Source organism: Lycorma delicatula, chromosome 2, assembly GCF_047948215.1.
Source record: "Lycorma delicatula isolate Av1 chromosome 2, ASM4794821v1, whole genome shotgun sequence".
Classification (NCBI taxonomy): Eukaryota; Metazoa; Arthropoda; class Insecta; order Hemiptera; family Fulgoridae; genus Lycorma; species Lycorma delicatula.
Genome location: NC_134456.1, coordinates 1,552,114 through 1,580,062, shown reverse-complemented (window position 1 = coordinate 1,580,062; position 27,949 = coordinate 1,552,114). Strand labels below are relative to the sequence as shown.

The 27,949-nt window shown below is 29.2% G+C and overlaps 1 protein-coding gene across 1 annotated transcript; it reads right to left on the bottom strand.

Moving 5' to 3' along the window:
* Positions 1–181: 181 nt before the first annotated feature.
* LOC142320408 (cytochrome P450 4C1-like) lies at positions 182–27,949 on the bottom strand. The gene is made up of 5 exons (XM_075358116.1): positions 27,804–27,949; positions 23,672–23,849; positions 19,111–19,280; positions 16,246–16,428; positions 182–636 (listed from the first exon to the last, which is right to left on the bottom strand). The coding sequence occupies exons 2-4, from the start codon at positions 23,832–23,834 to the stop codon at positions 16,285–16,287; spliced, it is 477 nt and encodes a 158-aa protein (XP_075214231.1). The 5' UTR covers positions 23,835–23,849; positions 27,804–27,949; the 3' UTR covers positions 182–636; positions 16,246–16,284.

The window sequence follows — 27,949 nt, the reverse complement described above, 5'->3', positions numbered from 1 at the left end:
CAATCGTAACAATTTCTTATAAATACAATTTATTACAAATATATAAAATAATATATATATATACTTATATATATATTATTTTATGTAACATAAAAAATAGTAAATTCAAATAAAAAGATAAAATTTATTTAATGACCGTTAAATTATAAATACCAGAATATAATCCGGTTTACTAGAAATGTTATAATGACTGATAGAAACTAATATTGCATTAACAAAATAACAATTGAAAAGTCTAAAATTCATACAATTCACTTTCTGTAAGTAACAGTAACTTTTACTGTTTACAAAAGACCTATCCTTTATGAGTGAATATAATACTGTCACTTTCACATCTGTACCATATTTGTTTTCAATCACTTTCCAAAGTGTAATACGTGTGATGCAGACTTCGGTCATTGTTACAAATTACTGTTATCACAAACTGCACTGAACTCAGGCTTGCAAAACTATTTACTCTGTCCACTGGTCCCCAGTAGTATTTATATCTCATGGCTTGCAGAACCAGTATCCAACTGTTCTTCTGATTGTTGAAGTGTAATAATTTTCATTGTCTGCACCCATACATCTTTCTTTAAGTTTTTTCCGGTTCGGTAATCCTTCTGGTAGAACAGGAGCATTTGTTGGTGTCATTGTCTGTATTACAAAAAACAAATTGTTAAACAGACCCATTTTTCTAAAAAAAATCCTTTTTAGTTCCTTCTAGACTCTTCTTTCTCTATTTTCTCTTTCTTTTTTCTTAACTGTTACACTGGACCTGTTACACCATTACATAAATACAATTGATGGACCTGACTGACTGAAATTTATATTATGTGTTGTACATAACATATCTGGTATATCTCCGATAACCAGAAATTAAATAATTAATTAATATAATTAATAATATTTATTTGATACATTCAAATAAATATTAATTTATTAGTGTTTTCTTTTAGGTTGTAATGAACTAATTAATTTGTTTCTACTTTTATTAACTGTAGCACTTTTTCTTTTTTATACTGTTATCTCTGTTTTACCACATTGGTTGTAGACAGTACAATAAAATTAAAAAAAAAAAAATATGTTAATTTATGTTGGGTATTTCTTCTGATTCAATTATTAATTCACATATATATATATATATATATATATATGTGTGTGTGTGTGTGTGTGTGTGTGTGTGTGTGTGTGTGTGTGTGTGTGTGTATGTGTGTGTATTAATGATAATGAATAGGATAAAGTGGCAGATATTTCTTCAAGTAATTATGTTGGCCAGTATCTGTCATATTTTCACTTTATAAAATTTAAGCCTATAAATCCATTTATTGTGAAATAGAACAGTTTCCTCATGATTTACGTAATAAAAATTACATTTATAATGATATTGCATGCCCCTTTTACAGTTTATTACAAGTTTCATCTCATTATTTTCATTCCCTCTTCAAATAAAAGCCATAAAACAATTAACTTAATACTTGTGAAAAATTTATCATTATAGAGATTAAAACAAAACTAATTCCTGTCAAAGATTGACTTAAGATTTATTTTGAAAGCACTTAACACTTTTATACAAATTACTAATTATTAATTATGTAAGTTCAGTACACCTAAATTTATGTATGTATATGTATAAAAGGGAAATAGGAAATGTTCAAAAGAGTTTTAACAAATTAAAAAATAATTTTAAAAATTCATTTTTTAAAAAATAAAAAGTAGTGTACATGTTAATGAATTACTTTATTATTATTTTTTACTGATCATATTATTAATATGTAGGTCATTTTTTCTTACACATTCCACCAGTCTATTTTGGAAATTCTGCATAATATGACATAACACAAGAACTGGGAAGATAGTGATTTTTCTCTTCAAATTCCATTTTCAGTTTAGGAAATGGTTATAGGAAAAGTCAGTACACTATACTCTTGACATGTCCTCACAATATAAAATCACTAACTGTTAAGTCAGAGAATCTCAGAGACCATATAGTATCACCATGATTTGAACTTATTCTACTGCAAAACAATTTTCTTAAAACTACTATCATCTGCCAGGCGTATGTGATTTAGCTCTGTCCTGTTCAAACCAAGTGTTTTCAATTTCAGTTTATAGAAAAGTTTGCAATTTACATCCTAAAAACTTTCCACAATGCTAACCTGGTTATTGGACATTGTATGGTTGCAAAATACCCTATTATTTTAAAAAATTGTAAAGGCCTATGACACCATGTGGTAAGCACAACATACTGTACTCTAAGTTTAGTGCTGTGTAATAATTTAATTTGTTTAAATATCCATTGAAGTGGAAATGTATTTCATCCACCTCCTTATGTTGTTGATAAAATCAGTATCCTCCTTCACCTTCACCAACACTTGTTTACAGAATTGTCAACACAATTGTCTGTGGGTTTTAGTATGTGAACGTTTTGCAACTTGCTGGAGTGGAAGTGCAACTTGTGCAGTATTCTTTTTATGTTACTATGGCATAAATATAGAGAAAATACACGTCAGACTGAGTAATGAGGGCTTCTGATGAAAGCTTGTTGAATTGCCTTGTTATTCTCTGGTGTGTAAGAAGTTTGTACAACACCCGGTGGTTTCTTCTTTACAGCCAAAGTGATTAGTTCATCCTTATTTTAATAGCATAAATAGCTGGGATACGTACATGCCATCCTACCATTAATAATGCTGAAATTGTCTATGTGAGGTTATTATACTTTCACCATTCTTATAAAAAGACTAAACAGCAAAAACAAGTTTAATCCCACTCTACTGTTTCATACTTAGTAAATCGCAAAATGTTTTAGATAAGCTGACATTTGTCACAGCCCTGTCACATCCCAAGATTGCCAATAGAATTTGCAAAATTTAAAGTTTCCTTGTTCAACTCTGTTTTTAAGCAACTGAATTAATTTATTATAACTTATGAAGTAATTTTTTTAAATGTTTTTAGTCATTTTTTTAACTAAATCTTTTTGAAATTTTTAAATTAGAATTAAAAAAAATAAAAATAAACTGATAATGCGATTATAGATGTCTGAAAAAAGACAAATAATTTTATATTATTTGGCAGAATCATTGTTATGATAACAATAGTGGTATCTTAATGGCTCTGAAATAATTCTTTTTTCTAATCATTGGATTCATTGTTATTTAATTTTTAATTAAGGCTGTTTGTAAAAAAACATTTACAAGCCTGTATTATGCTTCCACTGGTTGTCTAACATAGAAAAATTGATTTGGGTTGTGCCTTTTATTTATTCTCCTTTATTTTTTTACAAATTTAAATAAAAATTATGTTGGTATAGTTTATTTGTATGTCTTTCTGTTAAAAAAAAAAAAGGTGGTGTATTTGTTTGTTTGCTGTATGTGCTCACATTTTTATTTTGAATGAAGCACATGAATGATTCATTCTTTTGAATGATAACTTTGATGACTTGTCGATAAGTTGTTTAAGTTTAACTTGTTCTCATTTTAATAAACTCTGGGTAATCGGTTGTTAATTGTATTCACTTATCATATTTGAATATTTATCAGATTAGTAATTAAAACTTGACCTGATACAGATTAAAGACAGTTGTGGCATAATTTTATTAATGAAATGAAATTAATTATGTATTTACATTAGGAAAAGTTAACTATCATATTTACCATATTATTACAAAAGATATTTGAAGTTAGTGCCCTGCAGAGCTAATGCAGCAACGCTAAAGTAATCATACTGAGAAACACCTGATGCAAAATGTTATCAGTGTAAACGTTCGTTTTTAGTGCAATTTTTTTCGATAGTGCAATTTCAAAAGTATGATAGTGTAGAAGGTTTTATATTTGTATAGTATTATAATGTTATAAAAAGTATATATTCAAAAATAGTAATTTAAAAGTTTTTTTAACTTCTATATAAAATTCCCATATTCTTGTAAGGTAAAAGGATTAATCTATTTTTTCCTCAATGAATATGTTTAATTTACAACTTCAACCACCTTGGGGGCGAAGAAATAATGAATATTTTTAATATCTTAATCTTCAAAGGAGTTAGGGCCTCTGTTGATGGCTTAAAACCTTCTCTGAGATAACCTTCCTGCAAATTTAAAAGTAATTGGTCAGTTGGTTCTCTGGTTCTTGCATGATGCATTAACAAACAGACAATAATATATATATATATATATATTATTTTGTATTTATTTAATCAACCAAAGTACAGAATAAATAAAGTAGGATGAATTAACTTATTATACTACAACTGCATTATATATTCATCTCAAATTACATTACAAACTTCGTAAAATATAACATATCATGCATTTATTTATTTTATTTAAAATTTAAAACCTTTAATCTTTTTTTTAAACATAATTAATCTTTTTTTTTTATGCATAATTAATTGCTTTACTTAAAATTATTTTTTTTAATTTTAATTTGATTTTATGCCTTGATGTCATATTTTTAGATATGTTAAAATGTTTAAATGTTAATTTTAATTTTTCATATTTTAAATTTTGTTTAATTTTTAATTTAACCGAATAAGTTTAAAATAAAAATAAAAGGATTAAAGGTTTTAAATTTGAAATAAAATAAATAAATGCATGATATGTTATTATATTTTACGAAGTTTGTAATATAATTTGAGGTGAATATTTGCATATATAGTGGAATAAGGTAAGTTATTCTACTTTATTTATTCTGTACTTTGGTTAATCTAATAAAATAAATATATTTATATATAGTGCAGAGGTGCACTATGTGTTTGTCATGCGAAAATGGTATGAAATAAATCCCAAAAATATAAAAATGGGTACTAAGAAAAACTCCATCACACTAAATTGCCTAGGATTTGCAGATGACCTCGCTCTTTTAGCAAATAATATTCAAGAAGCCAAAACACAAATCATGAGCCTTCAAAACCTAGCACAAAAGATAGGGCTTCATATCTCTTTCGAAAAAACTGAACTAATGGCCATAGATCCTCTGGTAATAGAGCACATTACGGTAAACGATCAGAAAATTAAAATAGTAAAACAATTTAAATATCTAGGGGAAATAATAACTTATAATTTAAATGAAAAAGTGACATGGCAAAACAGGACAAATAAAATGATTAAATCCCAAAAATTAACTTGGTCAACATATAACAAAAAATGCCTTTCTGCTAAAACAAAACTTAAACATTATAAAACTGTAGTACAGCCAGAAGTCACCTACGGAAGCGAGACCGTTTTCAAAATCACTCAGAAAAACCGAATTGAAAAAATTCTGAAAATAGAGAGGAGAATTGTCAGAACGTGTATCAATAAAAAACACCAAAAAGAAGGCCAATGGTGGATTGTGCCAAATGAGGTGGTGTATCGAGAAATAGAGCCTGTTACTGATACTATGCGGAAAAAAAGAATCTCTTTCTTCGGTCATCTCATAAGGACACCGGAAACAAGACTGTCAAGAAATATCATTGAAAAGCTCTGGTTCCAAAAGCTAGAAGTAGGATGGATCAAAGAAATTAGAGAAGATATGAAAGAATTGGGAATTTCCCTGACCGACCTACAGAATAAAACTGGAAAAATTACAAAGCTAAAAGATAAAAGCATTAGATTTAAACAAAAGACAGACAAACGACAAAATACAACGAAGAGAGTGTTTACGGATGAAGAAAAGAAAGCAAGATCTGAACGGATGAAGAAATACTGGGCAGCTCGAAAGAGTAAAATAACACGTCTTTCTCAGAAAAGATCCAACTAAAATTGACTTAAGTGGTCCCATGTTGGCCGTAAAAGCATAATAATAGTAATAATAATAGTGCAGAGGAGTATAATTCTTAAAAGAATTGTTTAAAACAAAAAAATTATATATATATACATTTTTTAAATAATTGTGTTCTGTTAGATTTTGAGTGTACTTTGTGCATGCAAAAGTTAGCCTTTAACCTTCTAACAAATACCCCATTTGAAAATCAAATGATTGTTTGCAGACATATTATAAGAACACAACTCTGCCCTCCCAAAACAGTACCCCAGGGACATCCCATTTGTTACCAGTTGATGGTAATGATTGGTCTAGCCTCCCACGAGGTGCGCTCATATATCTCACCACTCTTGCCTCACACGCAGTCCCCACGGAAAGCCCATTATTATTGTTAAACAGAAATTTTTTTAATTTATTTAATATTATTCTTATTATTTTTGTAATATTATTTAGTTGAATGATACGAATAATTCAGTTCAAAAACCCAACTCACACAGTGATAGAAACTCACAGTTTAATTAAATTCAAACTCTAATTCAATTCATTAGAGTTTGTGTTTCAACCAGCAAATCATATACTTATATACTCATATATATATATATATATATATATTTTTTTTTTTGAGATTGGTATAATATCTAAAATCTTCTTAGTTATGCTGAAAAATGTGGGTAAAAATCTGGTTTCATTGATCGAGTGGTTTTTTTTGTGTATCTCGAACAAACAAAAACCCTCTTCCTTTTTATATAATAGTATATAATAAATCTTTATGACTAAGAATATACTTTGTTCTTAAATAATTTTTGATAATAAGTAGATCCATATTGTTTTTGAAACCTATGGAAGTTTTTCTTATTAAAAATTGTGATAATAAGTTCACTAGAGAACCGCTTTGAAAATTACATATTTTTATGAATATTTTTGGTATGTACCAAAAATATTATAGTCATGTGACTAAAAATATTGAATAGTCATGACTATCAAAATATTGATAAAGTCATGACTATCAATATTTTGATAGTCATGTAACTATCAACAATATTATTTATTAATACATAGTTGCAATTCCTAAGCAAAGATTTCTATATCATGATCAATATCAAATCTCAGTCAGGTGAGATATTTTTCATATCCTGTAAAATTCCATTTCTATGTTTCACACATGAGCTTCATGCTTATGTGGCGATATAAAAAATAATTATTATTTACAATCAAACTCTCATTAAGTAAATGCTGAATATTACAAAATGAGTATTTTTATAATTTGGTAAGTATTTATGAGAAATAATATTAGAATTCAAAATCTTAGATAACGTTATCCGTGATGATGTTTGTGATAAATGAAAAATTTCACAATAAGCAATATTAACACTAATGTCAGTAAGATGAGTAGCAGCATTTTCTGATAACGTTTAGCAAAACTTGGCATATTAAAGTCACCGAATAATAATAGTAAGCAAATTAGAGATACAACTTATTTTTATTTAATAAATTTTACAAAAAATCATAAACATATTTACTTTATAACATTCATGTTTTGCTTTTTATTACAGCAAGTAAATTTACTACAACTGGGAGAGGAAGTGCTTGATATTAGTAATGGTGATATTGAAAAAGATCCGTTAGCAATTGAAGAGACTGACTTAGTTAAATCAGAAAATTGAAAAGATGAAAATAAAGTGGTAAGGGTATTAGATTTTACATACAGTGGAACACCAATTATTCAGATGGACCTTTGCAAGGCCAAATTTGGATAATTGTAAAGGACAATTTAAAAAAGTTTCATCATATATACTGCAGATATCATTTTAATGTTTAATAGGTAAGACATTAAAAGTAAAAAGTAAATAAAATAAAAAGTAAATGTATTTCCGTAAAATTAAGAAGAAATTTGGAACATATGTACAATGTAAGAAAAAAGAGATATAGTAATACGGTACAATGTGTAGAAATTTGCTTTTATAATTAGTTTTACAGAGGCTGGTATCTATATGTTTTTGCTAAATGAATACAAAAACGTCAATTGAAAAACTCAGTAAAATAAATATCATTAAAAATAATTTACATTGAAGCAAAGATTTATTTTTTCAAATAATGTATTGGTTTTTTTTTTTAAATTGCCTAGTTTGGATTTAAGTAGTCCAGTTAGTTGAACATCTGGAAAATTGGCATCCTATACTGTATTTTTCATTTTTATTACTTTATTTGTAAATTGTAAATTTTGGATTACATGCAGTTCATTTCTTAACTCATATATATACACATATATAAAAAATGTTTTTGGGTCCATGCCCATCTTTAATGATATTTTTTATTTAATAAATTCTTCTTTGTTTACATTTACACATTAATTTTAAGCTTTTTACATTTCATTTTTTTTAAATTGTTTGTTAATAAAATTAAAATATTTTAAAACTTTCAGAACAAATATTTTGTTCAGTCAAGAGAATGAAAACGTATTCCAATCTTATGATTAAAATTGATGTATGTATATATACACATTAATCAATTATATAATATATAAATATATTTATTTATTTATTTATTAATATCACATTTGGGTGTAACATTTAAGATCAGACTTTCTAAATTTTCTTCAAAGTAACTTTTACAAAAGTCAGATTGAGCCTCCACAGATTGTTCCACATATAGCTGTTGGCTATATGTGGAACAAACATGAGAAAATTGTCTGGTGAACTGAATCTAAACAAACTTCATAGCTTCATTTATCATCAAATCACACCTCACTAGATCACATCTAGAGTTGTAACTCAGGACCTAGTCTCACTACAGGTGACCCCTTGACAGTCAACCATGAAAGGTCTTTTAAGAAATACTCCACCGTCTGAACTAAACAACACCAGAGTTCAGAGAAGGCAGCATTTGGATATGGTGGGCTGCCATTTAGAAGATAACATACAATCGGAGGACTCGAATGCCTCAACACTACATACACAAATAACAAAAATACAAAGTCCAAAGTCAAACCAAAGCAAATGACCTACATTTCCATACACAATCTACGCTCACTGATGCAGACTGGTAAACTAAAAATAATAACTGGCCAAATTGACCACCGCAAAATTCTCATCATGGGTCTGCAAGAAGTAAGAAACACTGACAATGGCATGGAATCTCGGTAATTATAGAGTCTACAAAGTTATACCTGGATAGAAGTGGTGAAAATGTCCCACAGTTTGGAACAGGCTTTTTAGTCAGCCTCAAAGTAATAAACTCCATACAAGGATTCAAGTCGCAGTCCCCAAGAGCCTTACCACTCAACCCAAATAAATGTAATAAAATCGACACTATAGTAAATGCCCATGCATCCACTAATAATAAAAATAACTCTCCAAAAGACCATTAGGAAACAGAAATGTTCTTGGATCTGCTCGACCTAACTATAAATAACATCCTCAAAAATCATCTTAAACAATTAATTGCAGTTTTCAATGCTCAACTAGGCAGAGAAAGAAGATATCATGACGTCATCGGGAAATCCAAAAGAAAACAAAAATGAACAGAGGCTCATCGATTTCTGCAGAAACTACAACCTTATCTCAAAATCCACATATTTCAAGAGGAAAACTCAAAACATGGAAACATCTTGACTACACTAAAGGAGATTGGCAACTGGACTATGTCTTCATGGATAAACACCACCTCAAGGAGATCTGCAACGTAAAAGTCCTCACAGGCTTAGACCACTATGTAGTCAAAATTAAATTTACTTCTCAAAGAAAGCAACAAAACCAAGCCCCTAAAACTAAAAGAAAATTGAATCCTACCCAACTGATCAAGAGTGAAAATGACCAAAAAGCAATAGAAAAAAAATAACAGTCACAGGTACACTCGAATATCTAGTTGATAACATTAAACAGATCACAGAAGAATTAGCTCCAATAAAATCCTGTAAAAAACATCAATGGTGACGAACAGTGAAAAAAGACATCGAGCATGGCTATTTTACCAATCCCAAAAATCAGAAATATACTTCTAAAATCTAGTAAAACAAAGAAAAGAAACCATCCGAACCCGAAGGAGAATAAAGAGACAATATAAGGACACACTGAAATCAATAGAAGAATTCAATTAAACACAGTCGAGAGACTAGTACAAAATCTCCAAAAATACCAACCCCAACCCCAAACCCTGCTAATAAAGAATGAAAATGGTAAACTGGTCCATAATAATAAAAACTGTTTGGAAATCCTAGCTAAATATTTCAACAAACTCCTAAAACTGACTGAATTCCTAAATTTCAACACTAACACCCCAATAACAACACAACCATCATAACATCTACTCTCCCTCAATAAAAGAAATCTACCTAGCACTGGGTGAGATGAAGAATTACAAAGCGGCAGGAGAAGATCAAACTTTTGTAGAGATTAGGAAACTTGCCAGAAGATCAGCAAAAATTGCACTTCATCAATAGCTTGTCAACATGTGGTTCAATGAAGAATTACCAGAACACTGGACGACAACCCTCATCCATCCGCTACACAACAAAGGGGACAAAATGACCCTAACAATTACAGGGGAATGTCACTCGCAACATAAAAAATTCTTTCAAGAATAATCTTCAGCAGGATCGGTCCACAACTCGAGAAAGAACTAGGAGAATACCAGGAAGGTTTCAGAGCCTGGAGGAGTTGTCCAGACCAGATCATGAGTCTCAAGCTAATAATGGATTACAACTGGAAAATAAAAAGAGACGTGGTCATAACATTTGGAGATTTCAAGAAAGCTTGTGACTGCATCCACAGAGAATCCTTACAAAAAATCCTGAGACACCCTGGACTATTTATCAAATTAATAAACATGATAAAACTGACCCTTGCATACATTGAGTCAGAATTAAAATTTAGAGGTGACCTCTCAGAACCTTTTGAGATCAAAACAGGACTATGCCAAGGTGATGGGCTCTCACCGCTATTATTCAACTGTGCTGTAGAAGTTTTAGTGAGGGAAAAACTGTTAAGTTTAATTTTGTATTCAATTTACGGCGCATAAAAATCAAGTCTGTTAAAAAATGTGAAATTCTGTTTAGTTTTGTTTTGAAAAATGTATCTTCACTAATGCCGAATATGCCGACATGATTTTCATCTATGGATTTTGCAATTGAAGTGCCGCAGCAGCGGTTACGGAATATAGGTCTAAAATTATTGTACCTACTAGACACATCTGTTTTCTTTTTTGTAACATTTTCTTCTAAGTTTTCGTTGGTTTTGTTGTTAATTAAAGTCGCCATGTTTAAAATTTTATTTCTTTTTTGTTGACATTATTTACATCGATCTTCTTATAATTAAATTCTCTACAATTTATGTTTATAACATGTATGATTTATTGCCAATTTAACGTAATTGTACGTCAAACGTAAAAAATGTGTATTTTGACCCTATTTTTGGCGTTTTACACAGGATATCTTAGAAACTAAGAGAGATACAGTTCTGGGACCTATTTTTTTTTGATTTCCCAAAATCCAAAACCCATAAGAAACAATTGAATTTGCCCAATAATTGACCTTCCCAGAATTTCAGAAAGCCTTAATTTACCCCGAGGAACTAAAACTCGGGTGAAATGTTTCACCTGTATAACTCATTAACGAAGCGTTTTCGGACCTATGTTTATATGATTTTTTTCTTACTTTTCAAGAATGAGTTGTCTATATATATATATATATATATATATATATATATACACCATCATTTGTATATTTACATAACTAATTTACCTCCTTGTTTTTTTTTCTTCAAAACATCCAATATTTAAATCCAGTAATTCAAATTGTAATTAGCTGCTATAATTTTGTTGTGCTCATGAACTAAGTATTGCATTTTCAAGGTTTCTCTTTACTGTATCTACTAGATTTATTACTATAGTTAAATTAATGTTTTTACTAACAACAAGGTCTTAAACCTTTGCTGCTGAAACTAAAATAAATTTGTAAAATAACATTAATATTTTTTTATTTTAAATGAATCAACAAAACTATATTTCTTTTTAAAATGTATAATGCTTGTATTGTATTGAATTTTGTATTATATATTTTAATGTATTTTGTTATTAAATAAATTAATAAATAAAGGTGACAGAAAAGTTAAATATTATTTGTTTATTGCCGACAAAATATACCTACATCTTAATCAACTGTCATTATCAGAAATTAATTTTTTTACAGAAATAACAGGTTGAATGAAGAAACAACGATGAAATAGATCGTTCTACAATTCAAGTAGATATAGAAATTCAGTATTTCCATTAACCTTTTCATTTTTTAAAATATGTTCCCATATAATAAGAGGTGTTGAATTATATGACAAATTGAAAACCATCTCTATTATGACCTTGTATTCTTTTAAATCTTTCATCTATTTGGGAACCAAAGTGAAAATTCATCCAAAGGAACTTGGAGAGAAGTTACATTAGATTCTACATTTTATTCATTTCACCCGGTGTTATAATGTAATTGATTGGGTCGAAATTTCCTATTTATGACAGCAAGCGCAACCGTTAAGCATCATTACAATTTGTTATTCTCAATTGTGATATAACTTATATACATCACACCCTTTTTGAACTAGCATGAATAAGCTTGGTTCACTGCAAAATGACACATCAATTAGGTTGCTAATGGCAGCTTTAGAATATTATGGGCAGATGTAATTTTATGTATATGCATATTATTATAAATGTAATTATGTAAAATGTATAAATAATAATTTACTAATCGAATGTTAAGTGTATAAGTGCCCCTGATTTTAATATATATATATATATATATATATTTTAATTCTCTGATTGTTTTTTTGTTTTTTAACATTATATATATGTTATAATTTTTTTATTACATTGAATTGAAACTAATGTCACTGAAGTTCTGGTTTAGTTAGTAAGAAGTAATTATGAAGAAAATAATAATAATAATAATAATGAAAAGAAATGTGAAGTTTTAATAATTCTTCATCGATTTGGCACAACACCTCTTCATGTGCTACTTTATCCACCCATCTGATTTTTAACGTTCTTCTATAGCATCACCTTTCAAAAGCTTCTAATCTTTTCTTTTCAGGTACTCCAATTGCTCGAGTTTCACTTCCATATAAAGCTACGCTCCAAACATATACTTTCAAAAATACTTTCCTTATGTTTAAATTAATTTTTGATATAAGCAAATTATATTTCTCAATGAAAGTTCATTTCACCTGTGCTAATTGGTATTTTATACTGCTCCTGTTTCATCCATCTTTAATAATTCTACTTTCCAAATAACAGAATTCTTCTACCTTCATATTCTTTTCTCGCCCTGTTTTTATATTCAGTGGTCCATCTACATTATTTCAACTACATTTCATTACTTTCATTTTGTTCATGTTTATTTGCATATGGTAGTTCTTGCGTCGGACTTAGTGGGGGTAGGAAACATCCATCCTTGTCAGACTCCCTTTTTTATTACGGCGTCTTAATTATGTTCTTCGATTATTACTGTTGCAGTCTGGTTCCTGTAAATGTTAGCAATTGTTCTTCTGTCTATATTTGAACCCTAAAGTTTTTAAAATACTGAACATTTTATTCCAGTCTGCATTAGCAAATGCCTTTGTTTTTCTTTAATCTTCTTTCTACTATTAATCTGAGCCTCAAATTGCTTCCTTTGTCCCCTATACTTTTCCTGAAACCAGATTTATCTTCTCCTAACACGTTTTCCACTCTCCTTTCAATTCTTCTGTGCAGACTTCTAGTTAACATTTAATAGTTTAGCTAACTACTAACAATTAGCTATTCTGTATTCTTCACATTTATCTGCTCCAACTTTCTGTGGTGTCATGACAAAATTTGGTTCAGAGATTCGTGTATATGGGGTAATTTTCTGGTATAATTTTGGAAGCAGAAGAAGAATTATAGCAAAAAAATAGTTCAATTTGATTTTTATAAGTAGGAGTAAATTTTAAAGGTTCATAGAATTACTTGTATATTATTTTCACTTTATTGGGATCATAGCTCTGGAGATATGCTGCAAGAAGGAAAGTACAGTAATCAGTCAATAAATGTGGATTAGGTTTTTTCTGCTTCTCTTGACATTTCATGACCCAAAAAAAAAAAAAAAAAAAAAAAAAAAAAAATGTGGGGGATAATGTATATATGTAAGTGTGTTAACATTTCTGAAGCTCAATAACTTTTAACTGGATAAACTGATTTTGATGAAATTTGGTACAGAGATTAGTGTATATGGGATAATTTGTTGATACAATTTTGGGGACAATATCTGCAGGGGAATAAATACTTTTTTAGGGTCAATTGTATCAACATTTTGCAAACATAACCCCACTTTATATTAAGCTCAGTAGTGCGTGCTTATCTTACTGTTCTTTAAAAAAATTTGCCCCAAAATTCCTCCTTCCCCAAAAAATAAAAAAAGCTATCTTTTTATTTACATTTTTTTAACAACTTCCTAGACATAGTAGTAGTAGTGCAAGTGACCCAAAAAAATACTTTGAGGACAATATTTGAGGCAGGGCAGTCTATAAAATTTTTAAAATATTGATTTCCTGAAATTTAAAATGTTTCTTGATTTGTTTAAACTTTTCATATTATTAAAACTTTAATTAATAAACTTTTAGTAATAATATTACAATAAAATTTCATTGTAATTCACCCCTACCCATGAAAAAGAGATCTTAGGTAACGTAATATTATACAATTAGAAGTTATACTGTTGTGTCAAAGTTATAATTGTAACTTTGTTTTGATTTATATAATTTGCTGCACAGGGGAATGATAAGCCTAATTTTTTTGTCAATTATCATTTTACTTGATATCTTCAGACTGGATTAATTTATATTTATGAAATTTTGAATGATGATTTCTGAATGTCATTGATGTTATTCAGTTGTGGTAGCAATTGCTCAAGGTAGTGGGGAGATAAAGTAACCATCTGTCTCGTATCAAAGAATTTTACTCGAAGAGTAGAATTATTTTTTTATTTATAATTTTGTACTACCTAACTTATCTTATTTACTAATTAATTAATTTACTTACTAGCTTACTTATCTTAATGTTCCATTTAACCATCCTTCTATGAAGTAGTCTATCAAAAGCAAAGACATCAGTTGCCAAAGTTGTGTAATTTTCCTGGCTTTAACAGGAAAATCTCTTTCATGGCTTTTACAAATAAATAACAAGATGCGTAAAATTTTATGGTATTATTTATTGCAAATTAAAATTATTTTTTCTAATATGTTTCAATCTTTTATTAACTTCAGCTCAAGAGAGCCAATATTTTTTTAAAGCGCAACTTTATAATAGTAAACATTAATATTTTATATGATAAGTGTAAAACTGGCAGAATGAATGTATATAATCTATACAAAGTAGGATGAGATACTCAGCATATTTAAACATTGCATTTTTGTAAACTCCAAACGAAACATCCATTATGAACTGAGCAAAAAAATTATTATGATAGTATGGAGAAGTGAGTTAAAGAGACTTTTTTAATAAAATCAATTATACTAAGTCATAATTAATTAAATTTTTTAAATTACTTTATTTGATCATTCATTCATAATGTACCCTACTGAATACTTGTTAATGGTCATTCTCGTGCAATTCAATGTATTTTTAAAACTTAGTTTTCTTGTTGATTGATGTTTACTGTGTATAAATTTATTTCAGTCACATATTTTATTTATAATAGAAAGAAAGATTCATGAAAATCTTAACATTTTTATTCATAAAAGGTTGTATTGCCTTATAATCCCTATTAAAGAATATACTGTTAGATTTCATTATCAAATTCCTCATTCTATAGAAAAATACCATAGAAAGTATAATTCCTCCTTAAAATATTATAGAAAGTAAAAATACTGCTTGTTCTAATGCAGATAATTGTATCAAATTTAACCCTATGGTAATTACAGTAAACTGTTATACAGTATGCTTTTGCATTAATGGTTTGATGTAATGATAATTATGAGACAGCTGGCAAGTAACGTTGGGTGTTTCATTTACATTTCATTCTTAAATGGAAATATTATGTAAATGCTACTTATATGATCGAAATATGAATCAATAAGTTGGAGGCAACAGGATTTTTACTAATAGAAAAGTCATCAGGAGGATGGTTTTTAAATTATAGAATTTTTATTTTATTTTTATTATTTTTTTATTTTTATTTATATATTTTTTGTTCAAATATGAGTCAGGTTTGATTTGTAAGAAGTATTTGTCTGTAAGTAGTTAATGTAAAATATTCTCACTCAAAGAAACTTACATGTTCCTAAGCTAACATGCTTACTTGCTATACACCTGTAAATTACATAAGTTGAGTTACAACTTGTGCAATTATTTTAATAACAATAATTAATCAATTATAAGTTAGTTCAGTTATTATTTGAATATGTATATTTAGTTTATAAAAAGTCAATGCCAGTCCATTTCATTTTTTTAATTCTTAAATAAAACTTAGATTTTATTGTTATTATTATTTTAATTTAAATATTCTATGATAAAAAAAAGTAAAATTTACCTTTAAGAACTACAAAATCGCCCACTTTTACGTCCTTTTCTAATTGTCAATAGCTGGTAATGCTGGAAATAATCTCATAGTCTCTTTTATAACCCGTTCTAAATATTCTAATTTATTAAGATCATATAGGCCAGGTTCTGTATACTTATCATTACCAAATATATAATCTAGCTCTTCATGAACCTGTTCAAAAAAGAACAACGAAAAATTAAAAAGTTTTTAATAATTTAGTCATTAATCCTAACTAAATATTTTACTAGATATAGAAGAATTTTATTTAATGGGCAAAGGCTAATACTAATTACGTATTAGCCTTTGCCCATAAAGAATCTTATTGCATAAAGAAAATATTGATTAGAAAAATACTAAATGATTTATTAAGATGTGCGCTGATTGATTAGAAGGCTCTTCAAGAAAGTATATTTTCAAAGAAAAGGTAGAATGATAGAATAGTTGCTAGGACATTATAACATGAAACTATAGATGCATGACAGGGGAGGTTAAACAATAAACTTGTTAGTAAGTTTATCTGTTACATAACTCCATTAATTATTTTAGAGATAACTTAAAAAGTAGATGGTCATAGAGGATTTTTTAACACATTTGTTCCCATGAAAAATCACTGGTTAGGAAAAATAAGAATTATTTATAATATTTCATGTAGGCTGAGAGGGTACATACTGTGTTATTTTTTATTTGACCACTAGAAGAGGATTTGCAGAGAAAATAATGCTTGTATCAGCGTGCGAGAGAATCTTCGGAAATATAGGTAATATTTAGTATTAGGAAAACAAGAAAGAATTTTACATCTTTTTGTACATCAAATGATGAAATGTAGTCAGGAGGTATATAATAAACTGATGCTTTTTTGTAGAATTCTCCAGGTTTATAGATAGTTAGGGTAGATAATTAGAAACAGGTTCTGGTGTTAACTTTAATGATTGGGAAGTAATGGATTTTTTTTTATTTTTGTTGTTGCAGATATACGAGGTTTATAAATAAACTAATGAGTATGGTTCAGAAAAAAATTTTATTTACAGTCCAATTATACATCAACTCTAACACCTTTGAAATAGTTCCCTTGGGAAGCCACGCGATGCTTCAAATGGTTTCCCCATTCTTCACAGCAGTGTTGGAACTCAGAAACTGAAATATCATTCAGATGTCAGTTACATTTTTTTAATGTTTTCTACTGTTCGAAAATGGTGTCCTTTGGTGTTTTTTTTAAGTCGCAGGGACTCAAGTCAGGTGAATAAGGTGGTTGAGGAACTACAGTAATGTTTTTCTTTGCCAAAAAATTATTAATTGTGAGTGCAGTGTGACAAGGTTCATTGTCGGGATGCAGCATCCAGTTTGGTGGCTGTTCTCATGCAGGCAACTTTTTTCCGCAGTCTTTCAAGAATTTCTCAGTAAACATATTGATTTACAGTCTGTCCTGTAGGCAAAAACTCCTTATGGACAATGCCATTACTGTCAAAGAAACAAATTAGCATGGTTTTGATTTTTGATTTGCTCAGTTTTGCTTTTTTAGTATGTGGGGAGTTTGAAGTGTGCCACTCCTTGCTGTGGCATTTTGTTTCTGGGTCGTACTCAAATATACAAGATTCATCTTCAGTAATAACATTAGTTTTAGAAAATCAGGATTAGTTCAATTCATCCAAAAAGATCACGGCACACTCCCACATTGTTGTTTTTCTGTTCAACATTGAGGTTTTTTGGGACCAATTTTGCACAAACTTTTTTCATGTCCAATTCATTTGTAAAAATTTGATGGACAGTGGTATGGTTCAAATTCAATTGTTCTGCAATTATGCTGACAGTTAATCGCTGGTCTTACCATATCAAGTCAAGATTATCAAGCCATATCATATCAAGATTTGTTCAACATTGTCATCACTTTTTGACATTAATGGTCTTCCAGAGCGTGGATCGTTCGCAACTGATTCCTGGCCATTTGAACAAACGTTTTAAACCACGTTGAAAATTGGGCTCATGACAGAGCATCATCTTCATACGCCATTTTCAGTAGCGTTCTCACAGAGTTTAACACAAAACTTGATTGCACAATATTGTATATAATTAATATCACTCATTTTTGTAATGCACAACAAAAACCTGTTTCACAAAAAGTTTGTTTACTCTCATGTGGTAACAATAGACTAAAAATATTAATACTGAATATAAATCAGCTGTTCATATAATTGTATGTTTACTTTGGCTGCCAAAAAAACTAGTCTCATTACTTTATTTACAGAATTTTTAAGTTGGTAATCTTATTAATATTTTCATTGATTCATTTCTGTTCTTCTTGGCTTAAAGGAATGTTCTTAATGGCTTAAGGGAATGTTTGGTAAGGCTATGGGTTATTTCTATTTTATTTTATTTTTAGTCTACATGTAATGTATGAACAACATAAATATTGCTTGGAAAAAATATTACCTGCAGTATATATGATGGATAAACCTGGTTTTTTTTGTACCATTGATTATATTATAATTGTATTATCATTAATCAATTAATTTGTTATTGATAAATAAATCTACGTAGTGCTTTCTCCAACTTATTTTTGTTACATTAATTAAAATTAAAAAAAAAATCATATCTATGAAGTTGTTAAAATTCAACACTAATGATGCCTTTATTTTTTTCTGGAGGTTACACCATAATCAAAAGCATAATTTCAAAATAAACATAAAAAAATTAAAATGTAAAAGAAAATAGTGTTTCTTTTTATTTAGATGATTTAAAATTGAGCATATTGATCCACAGAAATTATTATTTTTATCACTATAAATGACAAAAGCAGTCTTAATTAAAATACAATTTCTTAACTGTTTATATTTAAATTATTAAAATAATACATACCAATTCTTGTACATCTGGATGCATGGCGATTAATAAAAGTGCAAAACTCAATTCAGTAGCTGTAGTTTCTTGGCCACCAATTATAATAGTCATTGTTTCATCTCGCAATTCATTATCAGTCATTCCATTACCTAACATCAAATCTAAGAATGCCAATTTACCACCATCTTCTGTAAACGATAAAGAAAGTTTTACTTAATTACAATCTTTAAAATATCTTTTAATGAAAGGCTTACAATTTATTGTTAAGAAGAATCCTGAATAAATTATCCTGAACATAAGCAGTACCTTGGTCGATTGTCTTCTTTGTCTACTTCTTTCCTGATGAAAGATAGTATATATTGTTAAGACCTCAAACATAATAAGATGTAAATTTTGTTTCTACATAATTGTAGATCTCTATTGAGATTATCTATTGGATAAGTTTTTCACAGTTGTTCCAGTGTTTTTCAGTTGTCAGTTTTTGTCTAGTACAAAGAAAGAAAATTCAGTCATAAAAAAAGAGAAAAAAAACCATCTTTCATATAAGATTTTGAAAATTTTATTTACTTGAAGTTTTCTTCGTAAAATCTTATTTTTTGATAAAATGCCTCCTATACAAGAAACATATAAAAAACTTATGCAAGAGAACTAGAAATCTGTTTAAACTTCCTGTAGTTCTTATTGAAAACAGAAATAAACAACAAAATTGCATACTTTAATTTAAAAAAAAAAATTAATTACACTGGTCAACATAAAATTTGGAACCGAACAGGGAGTTCTATATAATAATTTGTATGTTGAATCTGAATATCTATTTTGAAACAAACCATCACGTAACATTCTTAAGTTACAAAACACCTTAAATTTATTTATTCCATTATTCTTGGAACGAACAATACAAATAAGTTAGAATCTCTGTATGTTTGCTCACATCTGATTTATATTGCAATGCATGTTGTAGAACCGTATTTGATACATAACAGTTGAATGCTGTCATTTCATGCCAAGCCAGACATGTATAGAAAAGTCATAGAGTCAGATAATGAGCAATTCAACATGATGAAATTTTCTTCATGTTGTAGCTCTTGGCATACCAAGACTAGCTGTATTCTTTAATTGTGGTAGTGGTTTTATCATACATATATATATTACAAAGATTGTTTCTAACAATCAACAAAATTGTTTATAAGTAATGCTATCTATGTAGTGAAAGATTTTTATGACAGAACAAATTTTGGTATTATTTTATTGAACATCAAGATTTGTTAAGTTGTGTGTATGTGTGTTTGTGTTTTATTGCACTCCATGGGAAACAATTTTATGAAGAATTTTGAGTAATTAAGTATTAACAAATTAAAACTTAATTATTTTTATAATTAAGTATTTTTGTAGTATTTCAGTTTACTTTCTTTCATTAAAACATTTTGAATTTTACAATAAATAAAAATCGGTTTTGTAAAAATTCTCCAAATATTTTTTGTTACTTTTGCGGAGAATTCGCCACCAAAAGTTAATAAAAACCACTATCAAATCTGCTGAAAACTGTTTACAGACATTATTTTGACTGTCCCTTGGGAGACCGAGATAAATCCTGGGGTCCACATATAGCATGTATCAAGTGCTACATTAAACTAACACAGTGGTTAAAAGGAAAAAAGAGCATTTGCGTTTTGGCATACCTATGATTTGGTGACAGCTTACTAACAATTATGATGACTTCTATTTTTGCTTAACAAATAATAAAAGCAGTATTGCATACCCAAATGTTCGTTCAGCTATAAGATTAGTACTTCATGGTGTTGATTTACTGATTCCGATTGCTCCAACTTCTTGGAAAGAAATTTCTGATTTCCCAGAAGGCTCAACCAATGAATCCTCTACTTCAATAGATATTAATTACATTCCAGAAGAATCAAATACCTAACCTCACCTCATCACACAAGCAGAACTGAGCAACCTAATTCGTGACTTGTATTTGTTGAAACAACATACAAAATTCCTAGTTCATGTCCTAAAGAATGGAATTTATTAAACAACAAAACTAAAATTTCAGTATATAGAAATCGAAACAAAAATTTACTGAAATACTTTAGAAGAGATAGTTTAATTTGTTCCTGCCATGATGTTAGGGAGATGTCTGAATTGGACATTGAATATGTTGTTCATGATTGGCGTTTGTGCATAGATTCATCAGAAAGAAGCTTACAGGCACTATTATTGCATAGCTTGAATAAGTTTTCTTCTATACCGGTAGCACATGCTGCAGGAACGAAAGAAACATAGAGAAGTATGTCAAAAATTTTAAAAGCTACTAAGTATGATGAACATGGCAAATCATTGCTGATCTGAAAGTGATAGGGCTTCTTCTTGGTCTCCAGAGCGGCTTTACAAAATATATGTGTGTGGAATAGTTGGGCTACAGATAAACATTATGCAGTTAAAGACTGGCCAAAAAGAAATTAGTTTATCCCAGGAATGGAAAATATTGTCAATATTTCCCTTGTCAAAACAGATTGTATTATTTTACCACCTCTACACATAAAAGTAGGCCTGATGAATTTTGTATAAACATTAGATAAAGATGGAGGTGACTTTAAACATTTAACTGAGGTTTTTTCACAATTAAGTGAAGCCAGATCAAAAGAGGAAATATTCATCGGGCCACAAATAAGAAAATTAATTCGTGAAAATATATTTGACAACAAACTGAATCCTCAAGAAGTGGCAGCATAGAAATCATTCAAAAATTTTGTTACTGATTTTCTTGAAAACAAAAAATCATGATCAGCTTATAAATGAACTCTTAGTGAACTACAAAAATTTAGGCTGCAGAATGTCATTGAAATTCATTTTTTACATTCTCATTTGGATTTTTTCCTTTAAACTTGTGTGACATCAGCGACGAACAAGGAGAAAGGTTCCACCAAGATATATTGCAGATGGAACGTTATCATGGCAGATGGGATGAATCTATAATGAGTGACTGCTGCTGAATGATAAAAAGAGAAGACTTCACTGAAGACAAAAGGAAAATAAGAAAAAAGGAATTAAGATAAACATAAATGCCTGCAAAATAAAAGTAGGAATTTTAATTGTAATTATTATTATTTTTGTATTCTATTATTTAAGAAGTTTCTCAATAATTTAAAGGGTTATAACTAAAAATCTGAGGGTGATGAAAAAAATTGATTTCATTTTAAGATTCAGCATAAAAAATACATTCTAATTCATCTACTTTTATCTCAGTTCCAACTTATTTATTTCTTTTTCTGATAACCTGTGTTGTCTGTGTATATGTAGGTACTTGAAATTTTCTCAGTAAATCATTGTCTTTTATCCCAGATTTCTCAAAAACTACTAAAAATATAGTTGTGGGACCTATGTTTTTCTTCTATTTTTTAGGTCAGATTTCCTATAAAATCACTGAATTTATCCCTTAATTTGGGTCCCAAGAATACAGTCTGGCTTAATTTTACCAAAGGTGCAGAAATCAGGACGAAATCTTAGCCTCGTTAACAAAGGATTTCTAGACCCATGTTTATATAAATATTCTTCTTTGTTTTCACTAGTAGAAAATGTCCTTATAGTTTGCATTGTTCATAAATCACCTTTTTCTTTTTTCTGTTTAGCCTTCGAAATCACTGTATGGTATTACTTCAGAGGATGAATGAGGATTATGTAAATGAATTGTAGTCTTGTACAGTCTTAGGCTGATGTGTGGTTAATTGAAACCCAACCACCAAAAAATACCAGTATCTACAATCTAGTATTCAAATCTATATAAAAGTAATTGCCTTTACTAGGATTTGAACCTAGAAACCACCAAAAAATACCAGTATCTACAATCTAGTATTCAAATCTATATAAAAGTAATTGCCTTTACTAGGATTTGAACCTAGAAAAGAACTCTCAACTTCGAAATCAGTTGATTGGCGATGATGAGTTCACCACTAGGCCAACCCGGTGTAAAATAAATTATACACTATACAGTAAATGTTTGTACAAATAATATAATTGTTGAGCTTTTTAAATATTAAACATTTAGTTTTAATCAAAAGGTTTTTCTACATAGAACTCTACTTCGATTTTAGATCTGATGTAGCATTATTGTCAGTGTCTATATTTGGTTCTATTACAATAAAAATAGCACATTAATCACTCTTGTGTTGATTTTAAATTCATATTATCATCTTAGAATCCATGATATCAACACTTTATTTCTAATTTCACAGGTAAGAGCTTACAGTAGGTCTAGATTTACACTGTGTTGTTGATGTCATTTCTAAGAAATCTCATCAATTAATAATTTTGTGAAAATTTGCTAATAATGTTGCCATAGTATAAGTTTACAATTTATATATTGTCAAAATATTATCTAATCTTCATCCTGGAAAAATTGAAAATTATAAATAATTGAAACTGATTGTTCATACAATAAAATGTACTCCCATCATGCAATGTCAATTTTCCAGTAACATTTAAAAATCTAAAATTCCATATCAGTTTTTAACAAAGGTTTTTCAATTTTACTTCTGACAATTTTAGACAATAAAATTATGAAGGAGAAACCATTACTTACCTAATTTTTTATAATACTCATCCTTGCTCATTTCCCATTCTTCATGTTTTTCTTTTATAACTTTTTCTGTGAACTGTAGAGTCGATTTAACTGCTTCATCATGAACTTTTTTTATATTACTTAGTGAAAATAATATTGGTATTTGTAACCATATTTGTACCATTCTTTGTTGCCAAACCTTAAACAAAAAAGTTTTTAAAACCTATTTCTTTAACATTATTACTAAGAGTAGATGACACAAGGGAGATATTAAAAGTAGATTAGCAAAAGAAAGATCCTCCAAGAAAAATAGACGTTTTACTAGTATTAAATTTAGATTTAGAATTTCTTAAAAATATTTTTTAAGTGTATCCTTTATGGTAGTAGAACATGGATGATAATTAATTTAGAAATGAAAAGAATAGATAGGTGGTTTCTGAAGTATGGGTTACAAGCGTACAAGAAAAATTAGATTGGTTGATCAGGAATAATTTCTCTATAACCCAGTAGGCTATTGTCATTAATACACCACTTTCAGGATATCAAATATTTTTTAAATTGAATAGTTTTTTATTACTTCTATGTATATTATTTATTAGATTTTACAATTACACTTAATGAAAAAACTTAATATTCTTTAAAAGAAGTAAAGTACTTCTTGATGCTTGTAATTTGTGAAACTGTCAAATAGCTGAAATGATATGTGAATACTCTAAATATCAGCAGAATAAATTTGTTTACATATTGGTAGCTCAATATTCTATATTGTTGTGTCATATTCATTCTTAAACCTAATTTCAGAGAAAATGAAGTGATTGTATTAACATATTTTAATTATAAAGAGAACCTATGTAATAACATATCCTGAACTCATTGTGAAAAAAAATTAAATCTTGCTTAGCAAACTACATAGTTATAATTAAATTTATATAAAAATTAAACATTTTTATAAATGGGAATTAAAATTAAAATAAAATTTAAAATTATTATGTTCATAACAGTTGATTGTCAATAGTTAAAATAAGTCAACGTTAAAAGAAAACATCTTGTCAGTAAGATGTTTACAACTGTTATGTATTGATTACATTTATAAAAATTTATATGCACAACTATAAAATTCATAATTTATCAGTAATCCCCGATGATGGAGGAATAATCTGAAAGCGCTTGGATAGTTGATACTCACAATTGTTGGTAAGTGGATTCTCTATTTTTATATAAATTGTATAATACTAACAGTGCCAGATGTTAAGATAATTGAACCTTATAATTAAATGTTTATAAAGATTATAGTTTTTATATTCATCCCCACTAGTGTGATTAAGATTAAATTTACACGCAGAACATTCCAAATCAGGTTGCTCTGGATTGACAAATGTAAATTTCATAAATGTAGTCATCCATCAATCTTTATTACTGTTAGAAACAGCAGGTATCTGATGATGAATGTGTACAGTTTGGAAGTTGTTCTGGTTTCACTGAGGTTATAAAAAGATATCAGTCATTGAATTCACATCCTTTTTATATTTTCAGACATATGTGGTAATTGTAGAATAGTCTTCTGCAATTCTCTTTGCACATAATGGGTTTTATTAACATGCTCTCTTTTGATTTTAACGTCTCTATTTTGACATATAATTCAATCAATACTCCGTTTGTTGTTAGGAGATGTATAATTAATAATATGCAGCAACCTTTTTACCTCTAAAAATGTACAGTCTTTAAATACCATATTTGATCTCCTAGAAACAATCTTGAACATTCTTGGAGATGTCTGGTCTAAGGACATTATGGTTTTGAATATATCTCAAGATTAAGGAACAATTTTGATTTAGATTCTGTATTTGTAGTATTAGGAGCACAGTGATAAATAAAAAGGAAGGTATTCAATCATTTTTATAAAGTACCTTTGTAGTTATTAACATGGCTGCAGTATTTTTTTTATGCATTTAATTTTTGTGAGTTACAAGTCCCCATTGTCTGGTATTCACTTTTCCACAGGTGCATTATAAGGCACCTGCATCTTGTAAGCATTTTCCTCTTTTAATGCTAACTGTCAGTCACTGATAGAACTATTTGTAAATTTTATATTCAAATGGTGTGGTACCAATCACTCAGCAGCAATACAAATTTAATCCTTCTAATGTCGAAATTTAATCTTTAAAATTACTCATTGAGTAAATCCTGTCCTGTGGACTGGGATCCCTAGCTGTGAGCATCGGTTGTATTTCCAGGTTAAGGGAACAGGTATCAGTATGATGGTTTGCTGAGATTAAGGGGCAACCCGAATAAGCAGTAACAGGCAGCAAGGCCTGAATAAAGCTGCTTGAATAATTAGCAAGGTCTGAAGTGGTGTGGTGAGATACTGTCAAGAAAGAGGGACAGTGCACTTAAAAAATGCAACTAAGCCAAAAACAGTCTTGTGAAATGGTGAGTATCAACTACCAGTAAATAATTTGACTCATCCCTCATGTGTGGCGGCAGAATAACGGCTGTGGTGGGCCATAAAATAGCTTCCAGCAGCTTAAAAATGGCTTTGAAACAAAGCGACCTCTTTGTAAGAACAGCTTATGGAAAGTTTGATTAGGAAACAACCACGGTTAGGGCGTTCCCCTGAGGCAATGTGTAGTACTTGGACTTCCAGGGGTGCTATGAGAAATAGGTTACTAGGAAAAATGAAAGATGGGAAACAGCACAGGAAAGGTAAAGAGTTAAAGATTGGAATACAAATGTGGGACATTAACTGGGAAGATAGAGGAAGTAATAGACATAGTGATTACTTAAGGTTTGGATATCCTAGGTTGAGTGAGACAAAATTGCATGGAATGGGGAATAAAAAAAAAGCGGATACTATAAATTGGCGTGGAATGGAGGTAAAGAGTGTAAAAATGGAGTAGGAATTATCCTATAAAAGGAGTGGTATAACAGACTAAAGATGTGGAATATGTAAATGATAGAATAATTAAATTAAGCTTTCCTATCAGAGGAGAGGTTAGAGAATTTATCCAACTCTATGGTCCTCAACAGGGAAATAAAGAGAATGATCAAGAAAAATTTCTGGAGGTTGTAGAAGGTTTAATAAGAAAGAATAAGGTATCAGATATGAATGCACAGATTGGTAAGAAGAGGATAGGAATGGAGGAGTTAGTTGGTTCTAATGGTTAGAGAAAAAGGAATGAGGAAGGAAATATGTTACATGACTGTCAAAGGAACGAACTTGTAGAAAAGACATGGTTCAGAAAGCAAATGTGAAAAGTAAACAAGGTATGGTTGGGATGATCGTTGGGATGTCATTAATTGACTAATTCCTGATAAAATAGGATGAAAGAGAGAATTAATGGATTAGAGGCTGCCCTGGGAGAAGCATTTGATGTTAAACACAGGTAGTGAAAGTGAGAGTAAGAGGGTTTGTGAGTAATTTTAAGAAAAATACAAAACATATTATTCTAAGGAGTGAGGTAGGAGAAATGGAGAAGGAATAGAAACAGTTTAAAGATACCATGTGGTAAAATGTGCTACAGAACATTACAAATTGCACAGGGAAAGATGGAGATGTTTTGTAAGATAAAAAACAGAGAGGGAAAAGAAAAGGGTGTTTCTAGAATGAAAGGTGATGTGATAGCCTAAAGAAACAAAATGTGTCAAGAAGAAAAGAGGAATTGAAAAAGGATAATAAAGGAAGATAAGGAGAGGTGTTGGAGAGAGTTTGTAAATGATTTAGAAGAGAATGTTGGTAGTAGAAAGAAACAATTGTACGGCCTGGTGAAGAAGAGGCAAAATAAAAATGAGATAGCAGCGTTGATAAAAAACAAGGATGGAAAAGATATGGTGAAGAAGAATAATGATAAAGATAGACGGAGAGAGTATTATCATGATCTGGTGAATGTGTATTGGGGTAGCCCAATGGGGAATATAATGGAGAAGTTTAGTTTAAATTTCTCTCTTAAATACGTAACTATTAAAATTTTTTGATTCATATTGATAAATAGGATGAGGATTTTACTCTTGCAGATTTTACATTCTTATTCTACATATAATAACTGGATTTAAATCCATTAAGTCCAATTAATAAATATATTTCAATCTAGTACTGATGCAAAGACAAACTTATTATCAAGATTTATACCGATTATAAAATTGCATATAAATTTACCTTGAACACAGTTTCCAAATTTTTAACAAAATCACCTCCATTTCCATGTTGAGCTTTTCTGATACACCCATTGCTGTTCTACAAATTGCATCTAATGTACATAATGCTACATATGGATATACATCTGTACATTCACCAACTCTTGA